This window comes from Microtus pennsylvanicus, chromosome 16, assembly GCF_037038515.1.
Source record: "Microtus pennsylvanicus isolate mMicPen1 chromosome 16, mMicPen1.hap1, whole genome shotgun sequence".
Lineage (NCBI taxonomy): Eukaryota > Metazoa > Chordata > Mammalia > Rodentia > Cricetidae > Microtus > Microtus pennsylvanicus.
Window position 1 is genome coordinate 45,580,195 of NC_134594.1, and position 21,200 is coordinate 45,601,394.

General features: G+C 45.4%; 1 protein-coding gene across 3 annotated transcripts in view; it reads left to right on the forward strand.

Annotated features, from left to right (window-relative positions):
• Map9 (microtubule associated protein 9) overlaps nt 1-20,592 on the forward strand; it is a 28,978-nt gene extending 8,386 nt beyond the window's left edge. Inside the window, exons 5-15 of one of the 3 annotated variants that reach the window (XR_012908047.1) lie at nt 186-403; nt 4,242-4,338; nt 6,058-6,302; nt 7,088-7,158; nt 11,518-11,686; nt 12,420-12,509; nt 13,707-13,868; nt 13,997-14,142; nt 14,308-14,440; nt 16,666-18,098; nt 20,415-20,592. Coding sequence is in view for 2 of the 3 variants with exons in the window: in XM_075950559.1 (XP_075806674.1) it covers nt 186-403; nt 4,242-4,338; nt 6,058-6,302; nt 7,088-7,158; nt 11,518-11,686; nt 12,420-12,509; nt 13,707-13,868; nt 13,997-14,142; nt 14,308-14,440; nt 16,666-16,788 (1,454 nt within the window). In the remaining variant the exon portion in view is untranslated. Of the gene's footprint in view, nt 1-185; nt 404-4,241; nt 4,339-6,057; nt 6,303-7,087; nt 7,159-11,517; nt 11,687-12,419; nt 12,510-13,706; nt 13,869-13,996; nt 14,143-14,307; nt 14,441-16,665 lie in introns of all 3 variants that reach the window. The other 2 variants (XM_075950560.1, XM_075950559.1) reach the window with 2 other exon arrangements.
• The last annotated feature ends 608 nt before the right edge of the window (nt 20,593-21,200 follow it).

Consider the following 21,200-nt stretch of genomic DNA (forward strand, 5'->3'; position numbering starts at 1 on the left):
CCCATGCCCGCAGCGCTGCCGAGGTCAGGCTCGCACACTCACCCCATGCCCGCAGCGCTGCCGAGGTCAGGCTCGCACACTCACCCCATGCCCGCAGCGCTGCCGAGGTCAGGCTCGCACACTCACCCCATGCCCGCAGCGCTGCCGAGGTCAGGCTCGCACACTCACAGCCTTTCCTTTTTTAGGGGAAAACGGCGGCAGCTGTGAGGTCGATGGCCATTTTAAGCCTTCACCTCGGCCCAGGAGCGTCAAAAAGATCAGCCCCACGGAGGAGGGAGACAGAGCAGATGGCCAGGAACACCCCCCGAGTGAAGACTCTGCCCCCAGCCCTGCCCTCCCAAGGCAGAATGGCACAGAGGTGGAAACTGAGGAAAAAGGACACTCTGAAAACCTTGATCTTGAGGTTGGCACAACAGTTGCTGAGTTCCTTAGTTCAGACCTATCCTGCATGTGTGTGCATGCGCTTGCATTTGTCTACATGTATGTTGCATTTTCCTTTGCAATCGTTAAAGAGTTCTTTTTTGTTTTTGTTTTTTTTCTTTTATTTTTGATGTGTTCATTTTTTTTTTAAATTATACTAGATTCCTTTGAGCATAAAATTCCCTTGACTGTAAACATGGCGTGGTTTTACATGCCACTGGGAAGCTATACCCACAGCAGTTAGTGTAAGATGCATCCATTTCAAAGAAGGTAAGATGTTGAAAATAGTTTTATTTTTCTGGGAATGTGTAGTATTGCCCATCTTGAATTGTCATAATTCTCCCTCTCAGGGTGTTCTGTCTTCTGGGAGACCTGGTACCTCCTCTAGCTTCCATGAGGAGCCATGATTGCTGTATAACCGGGGAGATCGCTGTCACCTCACTTGGTATTTCACTGTGCAAAGCCGACTTCCAGCTCATGTCTCAGAAAAGTACATTTCCCCCCATAATCTGCTTGAGCAGATCGGGAAGTTGAACTGCAAGCTGCCTGGCCAGGTTTCTTCCTCTTTCTGCTCATCTGCAGTGTGGGAGAAGGACCTGCTCATGGGACGTGGTGAAGAGAGACATCAGTACCAAGCCCAGGAATGTCTAGTGCTAAGTCACCCTGAGCACATCTCCTTTAGAGCTGACCGCTTTGATTTCACTTGCGGCTCCTCTGGCTAGTTCTTAATTTGTTCTAAAAAATCAAGGGAGGAACTGAAACACTGATTTTATGTATTTAATACAATTACCAGCTCAATTAAATATCCCAGTAGTTTCCTGGAACTGCCACAAACAAGGAGGTTGATAAGAGGAGAAACTGGCTTTCCTAGTTCTGAAATCTAGATGTCAGGCCACTCCAGAGGCCCGAGAGGACCCTACCACCCTGCAGTCACCACCATGCCTTGTGCCTCTGGCTCCCTCTTTTCCTAAAACAAATCCTAGCAGAATTAGGGCAGTAGGCTTTGACAGCAATTACACCCGCAAATATGGTACTTACAAATGAAGACCTTTGGGTGGACAGGAATTGGGGAAGGGAGCTCCATTTAGAGAGGTACACAGATTCTTCTTTTTAAAATATGGTTTACTTTTGCTTTATGTGCATTGGTGTTTTGGCTGCATGTGTGTCTGTGTGAAGGTGTCGGATCACCTGGAACTGGACTTACAGACAATTGTGAGCTGCCATGTGGGTCCTGGGATTGAACCCTGGTCCTCTGAAAGAGCAGCTGGTGCTCTTAACCTCTGAGCCATCTTTCCAGCCCCAGGTACAGATTCTTAACTGTAAACTTAAAATGTGTAAGCCAGCGTCGCTTGACTTGAAATGTGATGTGTGTGCACTCTTTTATTGAAGTAGTGTAGCACCGTGGTGAAAATATCACAGGAACATATCCAGCCATAGCTTCACTGCCTGCGCAGCGGCTCTGCTTTCCGTCCAGGCCACTCTCCTCCCGTTTATTATCACTCTCTTGGTGTTTTGTGTTGGACTCCTTGTTTGTAAGGCACAGAATCTTTCCACACTGTGAGGGGGTCTTGTTGATGTGGTCACGTGGTGTCTGACACAACCCATCGTGGAGAGCTATTATCCCGTTGGCTGCTCCATTTTTAACTGTTAGATGTCCCCCACTGCTCGCTGTGTGTCTCCCTGGCTCCGCTCTGACTCTTCTTTAAGGTCCCTCTCGTGGGCTTTCCCATGGAGTTTGACCAGTTCTCTTCCCTGGGTGTGTAACCTCTGTCTCTTCCCTGGGTATGTAACCTCTTTCTCTTCCCTGGGTGTGTAACCTCTTTCTCTTCCCTGGGTGTGTAACCTCTGTCTCTTCCCTGGGTGTGTAACCTCTGTCTCTTCCCTGGGTGTGTAACCTCTGTCTCTTCCCTGGGTGTGTAACCTCTTTCTCTTCCCTGGGTGTGTAACCTCTGTCTCTTCCCTGGGTGTGTAACCTCTGTCTCTTCCCTGGGTGTGTAACCTCTGTCTCTTCCCTGGGTGTGTAACCTCTTTCTCTTCCCTGGGTGTGTAACCTCTGTCTCTTCCCTGGGTGTGTAACCTCTGTCTCTTCCCTGGGTGTGTAACCTCTGTCTCTTCCCTGGGTGTGTAACCTCCTTCTCTTCCCTGGGTGTTTAACCTCCGTCTTTTCCCCTGCATGTGTAACCTTGTCTCTTCCCTGGATGTGTAACCTCCATCTCCTCCCTGGGTGTATAACCTCTGTCTCTTCCCTGGATGTGTAACCTCCATCTCCTCCCTGGGTGTGTAACCTCCATCTCTTCCCTGGGTATGTAACCTCCATCTCTTCCCTGGGTGTGTAACCTCCGTCTCTTCCCTTGTGTGTAACCTCTTCCTCCTCCCTGGGTGTGTAACCTCTGTCTCTTCCCTGGGTGTGTGTGTAACCTCCATCTCTTCCCTGGGTGTGTAACCTCTGTCTCTTCCCTGGGTGTGTAACCTCTGTCTCTTCCCTGGGTGTGTGTGTAACCTCCATCTCTTCCCTGGGTGTGTAACCTCCATCTCTTCCTTGGGTGTGTAACCTCTGTCTCTTCCCTGGGTGTGTGTGTAACCTCCATCTCTTCCTTGGGTATGTAACCTCCATCTCCTCCCTGGGTGTGTAACCTCTGTCTCTTCCCTGGGTGTGTGTGTAACCTCCATCTCCTCCCTGGGTGTGTAACCTCTGTCTCTTCCCTGGGTGTGTGTGTAACCTCTGTCTCTTCCCTGGGTGTGTGTGTAACCTCTATCTCTTCCCTGGGTGTGTGTGTAACCTCTGTCTCTTCCCTGGGTGTGTGTGTAACCTCTGGGTGTGTAACCTCCCTGGGTGTGTAACCTCCGTCTCTTCGCTGGTCAGTTCCGAGTGTGTTCATCTTGGTGTGAGCTCTCACTTAATGCTTCGACTCCTCTGCCTCAGCCCCGCCGATGCCACACCAGATGTGCTTCCTCTCTGTACCTTCCTCTTGCCTTTGTCAGTGTGCCTGTGTGCACGGCTGATGTGTATGTCAATTGCACACTTTCCTGCCTTAAACCCTGACTGATCAACACGTTGTAAGTTTTGTGCTTTGATTTCTTACTCTTTTGTGAAACTTTGCATCTATACATGTGAAGGCAATTGCTGTATGATTTTTTTTCAAGGTGTTATAATCAGGTTTAAATGTCAGATGGGATTACTATTTATTGTTTTGTGTGTCTGTTATTGTGTTTGTATGTCTGTGTCTTCTCCCTTTATTTGCTAGAAATTTGTTATGAAACACAAAGTTATGAAAAGTTAAATTAGAAGGCTCATCAGTTAAGGTACTTGGGACCGGAGTCTTTGTGGAGAGGTCTGTGCCATTAAATTTGTTTTTTTCTTTCCTATTTCTATTTTGTTTTACGTTTTATTTATTTACAAATTTTGTGTGCTTGTTGCTTCTGTGAGTCTGTGCACGCTGTGACTTGCCTGCGGAGGGCAATGGACAACTTTGTGAGGCTTTAACTCTTCCGGCCTTACATGGGGATTGAACTCAGGTGCCAGGCTTGTGCAGCAAGTGCTGTATCTCCCGCGCCATCTTGCTGGCCCCTGGTCTTTCCTTCCTGGTAGTTTGACAGGTACTGTTGAGGGCAGAAGAAGGGTGTCCCATTCCCAGAAGCGGAGGTTACAGGTAGTTGTGAGCCACCCAAGTTGGTTCTAGGAACTAAGAGAGCCAGGGTCCTGTGGAAGAGCAGAGAGCCCTCTTAACCCTTGAGCCAACTGTCCAGCACAGACAGCCTTAAAGATCCTGTTGCCTCTGGGAATCCTTAGGGCTAACCTTATATGGTAAATACTTTCTTAGCAGGACTCACTCCTTCAAAGTCTGACCTCATCATCCCTCAAAGAAAGCCCTGGAAATTGCACCTCACCGGAACCTCAGGAAAAAACATCCGTAAAAGGTAGTCACACCTCGTTTGTGAACCCTGTGTTACTCAGTGTCCTGTCTGCAAGGGAAACGGTTATCTTGTATATTTGCTGGAAAATGGTATGTCTTTAACCCTGGCTGTGCAATTATCCGAGTGACTTTCCACACAGAAGTTAATTTCCCAGTGCCTCTAATTCCCCAGTGTATTGTAGTCCCTGTCTCAAAAGGCTGTTGTGAGAATTGAGTGTTAATGTCTTTTCTGCCTCCAGCAAAGTCTCAAGGACTCCTGGGATGGTCATTGAAGGGAGCCTGTAGTGTGTGATTGTTGCTGGCATCGAGCAGATAACACAGCATAATGGCTACCTGGGCTTTTTATCCAGATGTAGACAGATGGACAGAGGAGAAAGCCTCTGGGCCTGTGACTTATCCTCAGTGCCATCGACCTGGTGTGGTTGTGGGAAATTTAAAGATTGGTAATGTATAAAGGCCCTGGGACTACTACCCAGGTGAACGCATAGTAAGCGTGAGGTGTACGTCGGGTATTTCCTTTGCTAATGTTGGAGCTGGTGTAGCTGAGACAGCCCAAAGGAAGAGCTGAGGAAGATGCCGTGTGGGCTGGCTTCCATTAAGTGCTGCACTGGCTAGTTCTGGTCACCTTGGCATAGAGCTAGACTGTCTCAGAAGAGGGAATCTCAGCAGAGGGGACACCTCCATCAGCGCAGCTGTAGGCAAGCCTGTGACCCACGTTCTTGTGAGTGGGAGTTGGACCTTGATGAAAACCAGAACCACTACTACACAGCCTGCTGGGCTCTTCTGGTGACTTTATGGTAGCCTCTGGGTTACATGGAGTCAGCGTAAATAGAAGCAATTCTGAGAAAGCCAAACTGAGTCTTCTTATGCGAAGCTTAGGCCTGTGCCGGGGAAGTCCTGGGTGCAACAGCCCCGCCCTTGGTGCCTTCATGGGAAACAATGAAGGAAATGAAGGTGTGAATCTGGCCTGAGCTGGGCTGGGTCTCTGTGTGAGGTGAACTATGTAGATCTGTGCTCCTCTGGCCATGCGTGCAGCTCGCCTGCGCTCCTCCCCCCCTCAGTGCTGTGGAGGGAGCCGTTGCCTCCTGCTTTCCCAGCATGCTCCTAGCTATAATGGGAAGGATATTGCGGTCTCGGTGACTTGATTTGCACAGCCACACGTTCTCCTTTACTTGGGGGTAATTATTCCTTTCTTATTATGCATATGCTGTGTTTTCTAAGTATGAGGCTTGTCAAATGTTAGATTGAATAAGCATTTTTGCATTCATTGACCAAGTGTGTTCAAATTTAACTGGATGGTTTTCATCGCGCTTTATTTTGTAAGAAAAAAGAGATTATAGACTCGCATCGTGGCTCGTGCCTATAATCCAGCACTTGGGAGGTAAAGGAAGATGGTTCAGGAATTCAAGGCCGGTCTCAGCTATAGGACAGCCTGCTCCAGAAGAGGGAATCTGCAGTTTAGCGCACACATTGCTGCTATTCTGTAGGACCCAAGGTTCCTTCCCAGCACCCACATCAGGCGGCTCACACCTGTAGCTCCAGCTGCTGGGGATTTTGGCTCCTCTGGCCTCTGAGAAGGGCACCTGCATTAATATGAACATATATGAACACATACCCAAATGTTCTAAATAGGACAGCACTCGCTTAAAGGAGAGTAAATGAGTCTGTCATACACTGTGGAATCAGAAGGTTCAGATTCAATGCTGTCTCTGCTTCCAAACAGATCATGATGGAGAACCTACTGAACTCTGGGATTCCCTGATATCCAATGAAAACGAAGAAACGTCGGTTTTGGTCAACTGTGTTTCTCCTGAACTTGAGCAAGCCGAGGCAGGTCAGGTGGCTGCTGGTGACAATGACGAAGACAGAGCGAAGGCTGGGTTCACAGACGACGACCTCACCACTGACCCACTGCTCTCCACATCCCCGAGTGTCGTCACACCCACCGAGACAGCAGAGCCAGCCAAGGTCCGTCTCTAACATACAGCACTAGCAGTTCAGACTCACACATGAAATAGAACCTCCAAGTATCTCATGCCTGTCTTCATACCTCTATATCCGTGTGGAGAATATCTTTCCATAGTGGTATTGTATTTGCAAGAAGATATTACTTAATTACGTTGAATTTCAATTTCAAGGAAAGTCTGCATTTGTCAGAATGAAGGCAGTTGTTCCCTGGAAACTGTCAGGCATAGTGATATGATTTAAAATAGTTCATAACCACATTATATATGTGTCTCTATATTGGTTTCTATAGATCAGATCATAAAATATAGCTGTTTAGAATAGCTATGGAGATGTTATGTTGGTGAAATTTTAATCTCTTCAAAACACAAACAGCTTTAATGAGAGGTTTTAAGAGCTCCTTAGCTACATGGTGAGCTACAGGCCAGTCGGAACTGTGTGGGACCCTAGTGAGCCCCAGGCCAGTCTGAACTGTGTGGGACCCTAGTGAGCCCCAGGCCAGTCTGAACTGTGTGGGACCCTAGTGAGTTCCAGGCCAGTCTGAACTGTGTGGGATCCTCTTGAGAGAGACGAAGACAGAGACAGAAACAGGTGGAGGAGGAATACAAGGAAGAAAGGAGGGAGGGAGGGAAAGAAAAAGAGAAAGTTTTTAAAAGTGTTTTTCAGTGACCAACCCTAGTGCATAAGGTGCCTGACACTTAGATATAGAACAGCGATTTCCTCAGTTTTGCTTCTCAGCCCGACGTTACCGTGGCGAGTGATCTGTCTATGTGTTTCCCATCTGCTAGAAAGCAAACGAAGACCGAAACTTGAAGAGTAAAAAGGCAACGAATGGCCGAGTGTCCAGTGCCTCTGGCAGGTAAGAGTTACCAATGTCCTTGTGCATCGGCTCACAGCCTAGCAAAACCCACCTCGGTCGGGAGTCCATGAAACACATTCTGCTTGCTGTCATGGATCTTTCTAGTGATTTCCGTCGTCAGATGGGATCGATACCTCGTGATGAAGCTCTTAGTTGGTTCCGCTCTTTCATAGAAACCTCTCCATTTATTCAGAGTTCTTTGATTTTTTCCCCCCGGCTGTGTTTTTATTTTTTCCCTGATCTCATTGTTCAGCTCCTTGGCCAAAGCTCCTGTTTTTTTTTGATGAGAGACTATATTTAGATGGTCATAAAATTGAAATCCGGCATTGTTTTTCTATTAAGTGTTTTTGGCAAACACTTTCCACGGCTAAATGGGTTTATTGAAGTGATAAGAACGTGAAGCCGCGCATGTCAGCCCATGTGTAATCCAGCACGCAGGGCTGAGGCGGGAGGATGTGTGCATGCAAGGCCAGCCTGGACTGCATCGTAATACCGTCTCAAGTAAACCAAATAACAACAATAATAATAATACTAAGTGATAGAATCCCAAGAGCTCACCCCTGCTCTCTGATTGGTGTTGCAAACGCCTCAGCCTTCCGATCCCTTTAATCTAGTATTAGCCGAATGAAGAGGCTGTCACCTTTGCCCAGTAAGTCGGTAGTTGACATTTTCTGAGCCCTTCTATTCCTGTCTTAACCACTGAGCCCCTGCTGCAGCCTGAAGGAGGGGTGGGGATATGCAAATGAGTGACCAGAGCCAATGCAGTAAAGAGAAGCTATGCCAGATTTCCCCATGGCTTCTGAAATATGGGTCCTAACCTGCTAAATCCACAGTTAGAGAGCAACAGAATAATGCGTAACATATTCAAAGAGTGATTAAAACCTAAGTTTATTGGTAGTTTTTATGTTTTATTAAGATGTGGTTTATGTTTCTTTAAAGGGCTCTAATTATTAGTATCTAAGAAGAGAACTATGGTTCAAAGTTCTAAAGTTTAGTTTATGTAAGCAGAACTAAGAAAACATGACTTTTGACTGGGTTATTTTCAAGGGAATTATAACTCATTACATTCACTCAATTTTTTCATTTTGTTTGATACAGGGCCCCACACTTAGCCCAGGATAGCTTGGAACCTACTGTGTTCAAGCTGGCCTTGAACTCAGGCCTCAGCCCCCTGAGTATAGGGTTGTAAGTGTCAGAGGCCACGCCTGGCTTTAGAGTGTGGCTCTAAAGGTAGTCACCATACCTGGCGGCTCTGCCTTAGAGTGTGGTTATGAAGGTAGTCACCGTACCTGGCGGCTCTGCCTTAGAGTGTGGTTATGAAGGTAGTCACTGTGTGGTTATGAAGGTAGTCACCGTACCTGGCGGCTCTGCCTTAGAGTGTGGTTATGAAGGTAGTCACCGTACCTGGCAGCTCTGCCTTAGAGTGTGGTTATGAAGGTAGTCACCGTACCTGGCAGCTCTGCCTTAGAGTGTGGTTATGAAGGTAGTCACCATACCTGGCAGCTCTGCCTTAGAGTGTGGTTATGAAGGTAGTCACCGTACCTGGCAGCTCTGCCTTAGAGTGTGGTTATGAAGGTAGTCACCGTATCTGGCGGCTCTGCCTTAGAGTGTGGTTATGAAGGTAGTCACTCCTTAGAGTGTGGTTATGAAGGTAGTCACCGTACCTGGCAGCTCTGCCTTAGAGTGTGGTTATGAAGGTAGTCACCATACCTGGCAGCTCTGCCTTAGAGTGTGGTTATGAAGGTAGTCACCGTACCTGGCAGCTCTGCCTTAGAGTGTGGTTATGAAGGTAGTCACCGTACCTGGCGGCTCTGCCTTAGAGTGTGGTTATGAAGGTAGTCACTGTGTGGTTATGAAGGTAGTCACCGTACCTGGCGGCTCTGCCTTAGAGTGTGGTTATGAAGGTAGTCACTGTGTGGTTATGAAGGTAGTCACCGTACCTGGCGGCTCTGCCTTAGAGTGTGGTTATGAAGGTAGTCACCGTACCTGGCGGCTCTGCCTTAGAGTGTGGTTATGAAGGTAGTCACTGTATCTGGCAGCTCTGCCTTAGAGTGTGGTTATGAAGGTAGTCACCGTACCTGGCAGCTCTGCCTTAGAGTGTGGTTATGAAGGTAGTCACCGTATCTGGCGGCTCTGCCTTAGAGTGTGGTTATGAAGGTAGTCACTCCTTAGAGTGTGGTTATGAAGGTAGTCACCATACCTGGCAGCTCTGCCTTAGAGTGTGGTTATGAAGGTAGTCACCGTACCTGGCAGCTCTGCCTTAGAGTGTGGTTATGAAGGTAGTCACCGTACCTGGCGGCTCTGCCTTAGAGTGTGGTTATGAAGGTAGTCACCGTACCTGGCGGCTCTGCCTTAGAGTGTGGTTATGAAGGTAGTCACCATACCTGGCAGCTCTGCCTTAGAGTGTGGTTATGAAGGTAGTCACCGTACCTGGCGGCTCTGCCTTAGAGTGTGGTTATGAAGGTAGTCACCGTACCTGGCGGCTCTGCCTTAGAGTGTGGATATGAAGGTAGTCACTCCTTAGAGTGTGGTTATGAAAGTAGTCACCGTACCTGGCGGCTCTGCCTTAGAGTGTGGTTATGAAGGAAGTCACTGTGTGGTTATGAAGGTAGTCACCGTACCTGGCGGCTCTGCCTTAGAGTGTGGTTATGAAGGAAGTCACTGTGTGGTTATGAAGGTAGTCACTGTACCTGGCGGCTCTGCCTTAGAGTGTGGTTATGAAGGTAGTCACCGTATCTGGCGGCTCTGCCTTAGAGTGTGGTTATGAAGGTAGTCACCGTACCTGGCGGCTCTACCTTAGAGTGTGGTTATGAAGGTAGTCACCGTACCTGGCGGCTCTACCTTAGAGTGTGGTTATGAAGGTAGTCACCGTATCTGGCGGCTCTTCCTTAGAGTGTGGTTATGAAGGTAGTCACCGTATCTGGCGGCTCTGCCTTAGAGTGTGGTTATGAAGGTAGTCACCGTACCTGGCGGCTCTACCTTAGAGTGTGGTTATGAAGGTAGTCACCGTACCTGGCGGCTCTACCTTAGAGTGTGGTTATGAAGGTAGTCACCGTATCTGGCGGCTCTTCCTTAGAGTGTGGTTATGAAGGTAGTCACCGTACCTGGCGGCTCTACCTTAGAGTGTGGTTATGAAGGTAGTCACCGTATCTGGCGGCTCTGCCTTAGAGTGTGGTTATGAAGGTAGTCACTGTATCTGGCGGCTCTGCCTTAGAGTGTGGTTATGAAGGTAGTCACCATACCTGGCGGCTCTGCCTTAGAGTGTGGTTATGAAGGTAGTCACTCCTTAGAGTGTGGTTATGAAGGTAGTCACCGTACCTGGCGGCTCTGCCTTAGAGTGTGGTTATGAAGGTAGTCACCGTACCTGGCGGCTCTGCCTTAGAGTGTGGTTATGAAGGTAGTCACTGTATCTGGCGGCTCTGCCTTAGAGTGTGGTTATGAAGGTAGTCACTGTATCTGGCGGCTCTACCTTAGAGTGTGGTTATGAAGGTAGTCACTGTATCTGGTGGCTCTTCCTTAGAGTGTGGTTATGAAGGTAGTCACCGTATCTGGCGGCTCTGCCTTAGAGTGTGGTTATGAAGGTAGTCACCGTACCTGGCGGCTCTACCTTAGAGTGTGGTTATGAAGGTAGTCACCGTATCTGGCGGCTCTGCCTTAGAGTGTGGTTATGAAGGTAGTCACCGTATCTGGCGGCTCTGCCTTAGAGTGTGGTTATGAAGGTAGTCACCGTACCTGGCGGCTCTACCTTAGAGTGTGGTTATGAAGGTAGTCACTGTATCTGGCGGCTCTGCCTTAGAGTGTGGTTATGAAGGTAGTCACTGTATCTGGCGGCTCTGCCTTAGAGTGTGGTTATGAAGGTAGTCACTCCTTAGAGTGTGGTTATGAAGGTAGTCACTGTATCTGGCGGCTCTGCCTTAGAGTGTGGTTATGAAGGTAGTCACCGTATCTGGCGGCTCTGCCTTAGAGTGTGGTTATGAAGGTAGTCACTCCTTAGAGTGTGGTTATGAAGGTAGTCACTCCTTAGAGTGTGGTTATGAAGGTAGTCACTGTATCTGGCGGCTCTGCCTTAGAGTGTGGTTATGAAGGTAGTCACCGTATCTGGCGGCTCTGCCTTAGAGTGTGGTTATGAAGGTAGTCACTCCTTAGAGTGTGGTTATGAAGGTAGTCACTGTATCTGGCGGCTCTGCCTTAGAGTGTGGTTATGAAGGTAGTCACCTTACCTGGCGGCTCTGCCTTAGAGTGTGGTTATGAAGGTAGTCACCTTACCTGGCGGCTCTGCCTTAGAGTGTGGTTATGAAGGTAGTCACTGTATCTGGCAGCTTTACCTCACTTGCTCTCTGTCTATTTGGAAATTTCCAGGCTGATGACATCTGAGTTTTTAAAGAAATCCGGCCCCACACGGAGAAGTCCATCTGCAGCTACCTCTTCTCACTACCTAGGGACATTGAAAGTCCTGGACCAGAAGCCATCGCGGAAGCAGAGCCTGGAGCCCGACAAAGCCGATCACATAAGGGCGACCGTTTACCAGGTAAATGGAAAACGCATCTTAAACAAGAGCTGATGGTCTCCCCAGGCCTGCCCACCAGTTAATACTGCGACCACCTCAAAGGATAGCTGGATGCTCACTGTCATTGGGGAAGCTTTTCTTAGAAGTGTATGAGCAACCGTGAGGGTTTTTCTGAATAATTTGCTGCCCCATTTTGCTTAAATTTCCTTAAAAAAATGTTTTTAAGGAAAGAGAAAATAATGCTATGAATTATAGAAATATAGCAAAGACCAGTTTGCTGTAAAATCTACATGCACTTTATACTATTCTCAAAGTTTGTGTTGCTCATGATCAAATCTTTTAAATGTTTTCTTTCTTGAGACAAAGATTTTTCCTAATTTTTCCACAAATTAAGATTTTCCTATTTTTTTCATAATTTTAAGAAAGATATTTTTTGTTTTGTTGCACAGAATATAACCTCCTTTGGAAAATTTTACACTTGAATTTCAGTATAAAATGTTGATACATTTAGTCATATTAAATCATTGCAGTCTTACAATACACGGGAGATAATGCAGTAAGATTTTCTTAAACAACAATATTCATATTTACCTTTACAGCATCACTGGGAAAAGAATGCTGTTTTAGACAAAATGTATAAATTTCTTGGTTTCTTTTTTAAACTTTAAACAAATATTTCAAATGTGGGTATGAGTTCTAAGTCGTCTAGGCACCTGGTAGTATCATATAAGCTTTTTTTTTTTTAATTTCACAGGAGTGGCTGGAAAAGAAAAATGTGTATTTGCACGAAATGCACAGGATAAAAAGAATCGAAAGTGAAAACTTACGGATCCAAAATGAGCAGGTAATGTAAAAGAAAGAATCCTACGTCAGTAAGAGCCTCTGGGTATCTAATGTCACCAAATGAATGGTTTTTAAGTGGTAAAATGTATACGTGAAAGAACCAATTTCTGGCTTCATATTTTCAGTTTGGGTTCAATTTAACTTTTACATAAAAGCCCCATGTACGTTTTAAGTTTCCTGTGCATAGGGTAGACACAGCAGGGCTATTATTAGCAGTAGCGGTGTGACCACCAAATTCAGTCTCAGAAATTGACGTGATTAGAGTTTAGGCTAGAACATAGGCAACATACACTGGCCTTCAGTTTTCTTGTCCTGTCTTCCACTCTGACCCCTGCTTTGGCTCCTGACCCACACTCCCCTTTGCTGCCTGAGACTCTTGTCCAGCCTCTCCTATGATTTCACTGTGTCCCTGTCGCCTGCCCGAGAACCCACTTCATTGTACTGATCCACATAAGTAGGCCAGCAGGGAGACATCCCAGAAGTGAGCAGCACTGGGGCCAGGCGGGTCTCTGTGGGATGACCTCGAGGAGCTGTGCTGTTGTGCCCTTGCACTGCTGTGTAGGCCTGCGGGGACTTTTGCTTTTGATGATGTCACCTCCATGATGCAATCTACGTCTTCTATGGTTGAACCGTATTTGAGGTCAAATACTGGCCTTCACAAGGTTAGAGAGTAAGCGTGTGACTTAGCTGCATAGTACCCCGCATGTTCTACAGTGGGATGCCCTTATTTGACATTTGGTCTATGTTCCTGTTATAGGAATGTTATGCCTTTATATCAAAACAGGGTCCACACCAAACACCTGTACCCACTGTGTGCTTTGGGTAATTAATTTACCTTATTTTATAATCTTTTAACTTTCATGATTTTTTTACTAAACATTTCACAATACCAGTTGGCCTGTTGCCGTTTCTTTTGAAGACATTTATTTTAGCAGACTGCCAAAGTCAACTGGTGCTTCCTTCTCATGAATACAAAATAGGTCGACCCTTGATAAGTGCTTTGACATTCTAAAAAGGAGTGAATAATTCCGTAGGTCAACTTTTCCAAGTAATTCTAAATAAATTACCTGTTTTACTTCTTTGTATAACAACTGTTGGGAGACTGAAGACAAATACATATTTGTGTATATGTGTCTAGACCTGTACTCCTGTCTAGACACATATATGTATGCCATTGTTTTTTCAAAAACCAAAATAGAAAAGAGCTGCTAAGAGGGAGGAAGCATTAGCATCATTCGAAGCCTGGAAGGCTATGAAAGAAAAGGAAGCAAAGAAAATAGCGGCAAAGAAGAAGCTGGAGGAAAAAAACAAGAGGAAGACGGAAGAAGAAAACGCTGCGAGGAAAGATGAGGCCCTGCAGGTGAGTACCGCAGACCCCATCCGAGCCTGGTCGTTAGTGGTTCTGGTGCTTGAATGAAGGATTCCTTATACTTTTGTCGATCTCAGAAAAGTGGTGACGAGTAAGGAAAACACTGTGAACTCTTCCAGGCCTTCGAGAAATGGAAGGAGAAAAAGCTGGAGTACCTGAAAGAGAAGACCAGGAAGGAGAAAGAATATGAGCGAGCGAAGAAACAGAAGGAAGAGGAGACGGTCGCTGAGAAGAGAAAAGACAACTTGACTGCTTTTGAGAAATGGTAATCCTTGCAGCTCGGTGGCTTCAGGGGAGTACTCGGGGCTTCCCTAGGACTTAGGCTGGCGGGGCTTTCCATGCCTTCCAATCTCATGGCTTCCGAAGCTACACTAGGGCATCTCTAGCGTGTCTTCTCCTCTAACTTTCCAGTGTTTCATGTTCTACACAGGAGTGAGAGAAAGGAGGCTCTTCTCAAACAAAAGGAGAAGGAGAAAATCAATGAGAGAAGAAAGGAAGAGCTGAAGAGAGCGGAGAAGAAAGACAAAGACAAGCAAGCCATCAGTGAATATGAGAAGTGGCTGGTAGGTGTTGCCCACGATGAACTTCCTTCTTCCCTGGCTCTTTATTCCTTTTCTGCTTCTCTTTCCCATCCTGTTTTCCTTGGAGACTACTTAGCCTTTCCTCCTCTGCAGCTCAGATTCCCCCATGGCCTCTCCTTTCTGGCCGCACTCCTGAGGTTGCCCAAAGCACATGAGCTTGCAGCAGGTGTGATGTTCCAGGCATGCATCCCCTCCATCCCCGCTTCAGGCACTTCCCACAGTGCCCTTTCTTCCTTCTGTGCTTCTTGCCTCTAACATCATGGAAGGCAGTCAGGTGCCCTGAGGGTCCAGAGTCTTTGAGGTGGAACCAGCCCTTGCATGCAGTAGTGCTGAGGCTAATGGGGAGGAACTTAGTCGATTTCTTATGTTCTTTTGATGTTGCTGATGAGGTAGGGAAAAGGGTCTTATTTAGTAATTCTTCAGTGAAAGGGATCAGCATTGGAGTTAGAAGTTACAATATCCAGCTGCTCTTTACTACATGTGTGAGAATAATAAATATTTGATTTTAATATGTATATGTTAACAGGTTACTTTTTGGTGCTGTCAAGCAAAATACAGTCTTCTATTTTAAAACAGATACACATTTTGTTAATTTTGAATAAATAGTAGACAGAAACATTATACTTTGTACAAGTTGATGACACGCTTATGAGTAGTGCCCACATCACACTTCTGCAGCTCTTCCAGCAGGTTACTGTCTGACGTCACTGGGCTCACCTCAGTCTGCTGCCTGCAGGCGTAACACAGAGGATTTCCTGACTTGTATGCATGTCTCAGACGGAGCTGGAGCATGTTTTCATTACAAATATGTGTTAGTGACGTATGTTCTGCAAATGGTCTTCACAGGCGCACACTTTTCTACTGGAGTCTCTTTGCCTTAGTGATTTCTGAAAGCCCTCTTCAGTAGAAAATTCACCTATGATTTCTAGTAGAAGATGCAACTTTGCTTGTTTTTCTGTGTTTAGTAGTGCCTTAGGCCCTGCCAATTCCAGTTTATTTTGGATTTCTGTCTTTTCTTTTGGCCTCTGATGCTCCCACCTAGTGAAGAGACCTTCCCCGTGGTTTGAAGCTACTGCGTCTGCCTCCTTCTTTTACGGCTCCTGTATCTCAGTGTCTTAGCCTTTACTGTGCCCTCGCGTTATTTTCTTACATGATGAGAATTTGATTCCAACTTAGCTTTCCCGGGATATGTGTTTCAGGAACCAGCACCTTTCTTCCTGGTGGATGAAGAGCTCATCTTCGTGACACACCCATGCATTTGGGTTCTGTTTCTTGACCTTGTACTTCATTGGTCAGTCTTGTTATGCATGTATTTTTTTTTTCTTGTCCCAGTCAGCTTCCGTGTGGATCTGGGTGACTCCCCATCCCAGTTCTTTCACAGTGTCTCTCCCTGTGCATCCCTTATCATACACATTTTAGCTCTTCCTAGAGGGCAGAAGACCAAGCTGAACTCCTTAAAAGTGGAATAGCTGATGAAACCTTCAGGAGTAAAGGAATAATCCCCTAAGGCCAGTGAAGACCACTGCAGAACTCTCCTGCAGGCCAAGGGGGGAAATGCAGCTCAAGGCTCTTGGGTGGGAGCAACCTTACAATGGTGATAGGGAAAGTGTCCTGGCTGTGAAAAGCAGTTATCATCTGCCCTTGTGCGCGGACTCCAGCAAGGCTTCCTGACATCTCCATGCAGAGAGTAATAGAATTGGATGGTCAGTATTAGCTCACGGTAGGGCCCTGTCTTCAAAAATAAAAATAAGAAGTGCATTATTTGAATGAAGCAGTCAGTATTTCGTTATGATCTTTTAATCTCTTACATAGTGCTTGATTCTTTTTAAAATGCTAGAATGCTTCACATATCAAAGTCTTGTCTTATTGCCAATATTACCGGGGCAATTGGATATCAAAGTTTGAATTTTCCTGTTTGTTTCCCCATTTTCCACCAGGCTTCTGAGTGCCTGTCTCAAAAACCAGGCAAGCAAGCAATGACATTACTGCTATTAATAGTAAATTTCTGCATGTTCAGACAAATCAGCAATAGTCCCTAGCTACTTTTCCTTCAAAACTAATTAAACAAGAAGTTGTGTGCAAAGATCTTATAATGAATCATTTTCTTTCAGCAGTCCAGTTCAATAACAAGGTCACAAAGTGTATATAAACTTAGAGTTTTCTGTTTTGTCTTTTGTTTTTTTTCTTTTACATTTTTATTCCTTTAGGAGAAGAAAGAAAAGCAGGAAAGAATTGAACGGAAACAAAAGAAGCGCCATTCCTTTTTTGAAAGCGAGACCCACCCTCCGTGGAGCCCTCCGAGCAGAAATGTGTCCTCAAGAGTATTTTGACAACTCAGGTTCTTGATTTATCCGTTCACCACCTTTGCTCATGGATTTGGAACCATTCATCTCATTATTTGTGGTAGAAGAGTCTGTTTTAATCGCTGCAGGAACTTCTGCGGAGCACGAGAGAGGTGTTTTACAGTGTAGGCAGTGGAAGCAGTGTTCTCAAGAGAAGATAAACCGCCTCAGGCAAGAAGCTGTCAGATTGCTGAGACGATCCAGATGCGTGGAGCTTTGTCACGTCCTAGTCATTTCGGACGTGGGTGGTGTGTGTCTCTTTAAAGCATGGATAGTCCGCTGATCGAAGGCTGCCATCCAAATTCCACCATCGTAGGAATGACTCAGTTCGTGGAAGCGCGTGCTTCTCCATTGGAAGTTTGGGAATTAACGGTCCCTGGGGAGGATGGGCAGATTATTCTAATTCCGCCCAGAACAGCGTCTCCGCTGGGCAGATTGAGGCCGCAGAGCTCACGTCAAAGACCCTCGCCTTATGGCTTAATCTCAGTGTGCATTGCCTGTGTGGGCCTCACCTGACAATCATGGCCATTTCTTTAATGGGTTCACTTCTGAAATTTTCTTTCTAAATTCTATCTCAGTTTGCTTATTATTTGGTCAAAAGCCAGCAATTTGATGGTAGCTGTGTCTTATATAGTATTTGTGAAAATTTCATAAGGGTTCAGGGTCATTATCAAAATTCTTTCCAGACTAAAGTTATAAAGATCAATGAAGGTAACTCTCACCTTCTCAACTAGCCTGGAGTGCTTCAACTTGAATTTAGAAGCAGCTGAATGAGAAAGTGACTTTGTAAAAATACTCAAGATTTATTTATTTATTTATTTGGCCTCTGCTTCTCCCTGTATCAAATGATCCCATCTGTGACTGGCCATTTCCCGAAACCCCAGCTGTTTCCAGCTGCTGTATGCAATAATGTGTTGCAGAGACAATCAGTGGAAAGCATGGTTGCTGCTGTTCCCCGAGCTCTTACATCATCTCTGCTGCTCCTGAGAGATGGAATTTGTCACATATGTAACAGCTATTCAGGGTAGGTGTTACTAGCTTTACTGCGCAGATAAAAATGCTGAGGCTAAGCAAATCCAAAATAACTTGCCATATAGCAAACATACGAGCAGTAGAACCCAACCCCACTGTCTTCCTTGTCCTTGAGACCTGTGTGACCTCAGAGACAGTGGCTGACCTCTGAGTCAATCAACCTTGCAAGCGCTTGTCACTCCCAAGGTGTTGATGGTGCAGTGCTGGTGAGATGTGGTCCTTTCCCGGTGCCTCCAGATGCTAATCCTCCTTACATCTAAAATGAGGTGAGGACTCATGGGATCTCAGAGGTTCATCAATGCAAGACCCAACTGTAGGATGTGCACAAACAGGACGTCACGAGAGGCTGTGTAGCATTGCCAGAGCAGAGCAGATTGTGACAGACACCCACAGATGAAGCGAGAAGCCTTTGATACTGCCAGAAGTGGTCACTGAAAGATTCTCAGCAGGGTGCTATTGGTTTGGGATTCAGGACTTGAATTTGTGTGTTTTCCCACAAACAAGCCTCCCAGAATAGATTGATGCAGAAGTCTTGTATTGAAGTCAATAGGTAGAAATGAAAAGGAGATCAGACAGGTGTAGCTTTCATGGTCACTTTGTACAGTGTTGTATTTGCTATTGCTGATAGCGTCTGAATCATGAGAAATGAATGATACATGCAAGCTAAAGTCAAGTATTTGGAGCATAGGACTCAGGAAATAGCCTTTGTCGTATTCATTTACCTTGGTCCCCACTTGATGGACGGGAGGCCAATGTGGGGTGAGCAGGACAGTAGTTACTTAGCACACAGTTTTAGCATGCAGAAGAACTCAGCCTTCTGGTCTCTTTGATGGACCAGTCACAGTCAAGTGCTGCCAGGAACAGGGCCCTCGGAGAAGACACCTGAATGCTGGTCTTTAAAGATGGTTTCTGAAGAGAATTACGTGAAGATATACCCAAGACCCCAAATGTTGTTCCCTCACATGTGATTTAGGATGAGTCTATATAGAGAATAAATAATAGGGTTTTTTTTTCCAACTTACAACAACCTGTATTCAATCTCTATGGAATTTATCTAGTTAAATATAATCGCCCCTTCTTCTGTAGTAAAAATAAAGCAGAGATTTGGCCAGTGAGTGAACATCCAAGTCTGTAATGTGGCAGTCTGAGTTCCAGAGGGAAGACTTGAACCTGCTAAGATTATCTTAATGTATTTGCTTATTTAAGAAATAAGACTTGCCCATATTTCCTTAAAAAGTACCAAATATAGATATAAATTAGTTTATAATAATGAAAAATAAAACTCTTATATAAAAGTAAGTTCCATAATAACAGCAAAAGGTATCACACATATCAAAAGTAATAATACGGTCTGGAATAATTTAGATGTGGAAGAGTTCATGTTTCCTTAAGGAAATTGGCTAAGAACAGCTCAGAGTAACGGTATTCCTGTAGCCTACTGTGTGTGCCACTCTTGAAGGTGCTGGTTCACTAATTGTTGTAGATTGGAAAGATAGCTGATGTTTTCACTGTTGCCAAAGTGGTACCTCATGGGAGGTTGACAGCCACAGTTGGATGCCCCTTGGAGTGGCGGAGCTGTCAATCAACCTGGACCAGACTGTTTCTGTGTTGAAGAATCTAATGTCCAGCATGTTTGCCAACCTCAGATGCCTAGTGCTATCGTTCAGGTTGACAGCAGGTCCTTTGCCCGTCATTCTACAGCTGTGCTGGCCTCCTACACCAACGTTGGCTAAGTGTGGTTATTGCTCCTGTGGCTGGTTGCTGCTCTCTCCTGGTTCCCTGTCCTCCCCAGCTGTTTGGGTGCTCACACTGCTCTGTAAAGTATGAGAAAAGAGTGGCACTTCTTAAATACAATAGGTAAAGGAAGTTTCATAAAGTAGGGGGAAGTGCATGCTAGTCCAAGTCATTCTCAGAAATAACATAGTACAGGACACAAATTTGCCTAATTTAATCCTGATTCATAGTTCAATTGTACTACGGTAAAAGACATTTGAAAGCCTATGTGTCCTCACACAAAGCAAATACATTATTGATTTTCCTCGTTCCTAGTTATGCTAACTGATAGAATAGTGAAATGCCACGTGGGTGATGAACTGGAGGCTTTCCCAAGGCCTTTTGTTGTAAAATGTCATGTGCTACTGCTAGTTTGAAGTGTTGTGTAACCAGAATATGTGGAATTCTTGGTGCTGAATTTAGGGTGTCTTTGGGATTATTGGGGAGATATATTTAATGCCTGCTCCTTAGTAATACATTTTTGTTTCATACTTAATTTATTACAGTTAGCCACTCGTGGTTTATTTTATTGTTATAATTTATTGGCTGCACGCCAAATATTAATAAATGTGATGTGTGCTTATCTCTGAGCTAAAGATGTTGATATCTCTTATTGGAAATGAATAGTAGACAAGAAGTGATTTGCAATGTAAGATCTGGATGAGAAACTGATTTTGCGGTACAGATAGCGGGTGTGGCATAGTTGTCAGGTGATTAGAAGACTCAGATTCGTGAGGTCGCCCTGTTTCCATCCCTCCGTGATAACTGCGGTTCCCCCGCATCTCCCTTCGACCGTCTTTGTTTTCTAGGGAGTGCTCTACCATTGGTGAATGGAAGGGGATGAAGGAGGGAGCTCTTCCTCCTCTGGTCCCCTAGGCCTCTGTCTCACCTCTCCCTGTCTTCTGTGTTATCTAAATGTATATACAGGTATGTATATGTTTATAATCTGTATTTGATCATTGAAATAAAAATGACACCAAGCCACCATTTGGTAACTGGTTTTTTTATTAAACAATCCATCGAGAACTTATTCCCACAGTAACATATCTTTAATCATTTTTATGCTGTACCTACAATTTATTTCTCGGTAATTTGCCTTAAAGCGTCATAAGGGTGCAGCCAATATCTTCGTAGTAAATATCCATAGCAATGATTATGAACTTCATCGAGTCTATATGGGTAAGTAGAAAGGACAAAGCTCAAGTATTAGAAAGTCAGAAGCCCCCTTGACTATGTGCTAAAGGTGTTATCCAAAGGCCCTCCCTCCCTTACTGCAGTCCTTGCGTGAAGCCAAAGTTATCACAGCTCCCCTGGGTCATTTAAAACGAGGTCTTCAGTGCTGTAATTTACTCTTCCACTTCTCCCTATTTATTTATTATGTCACCATGCTTTTTCCTTTCCACCATCAAGTCATACGTCATGCCTTCAATACCTATGCATGTGTGTGTGCATACGTGTGTGCGTGTGTAACACATGGAGCCCAGGGCCTCTTCAAACTTGGGAATGTTCTACAACTGAGCCACGTTTCCAGTTTTCCATCCACTTCTCTTGTAACCTGTCTGAATGCTTTCATTCCCACCATCTAGTTTTCTGAA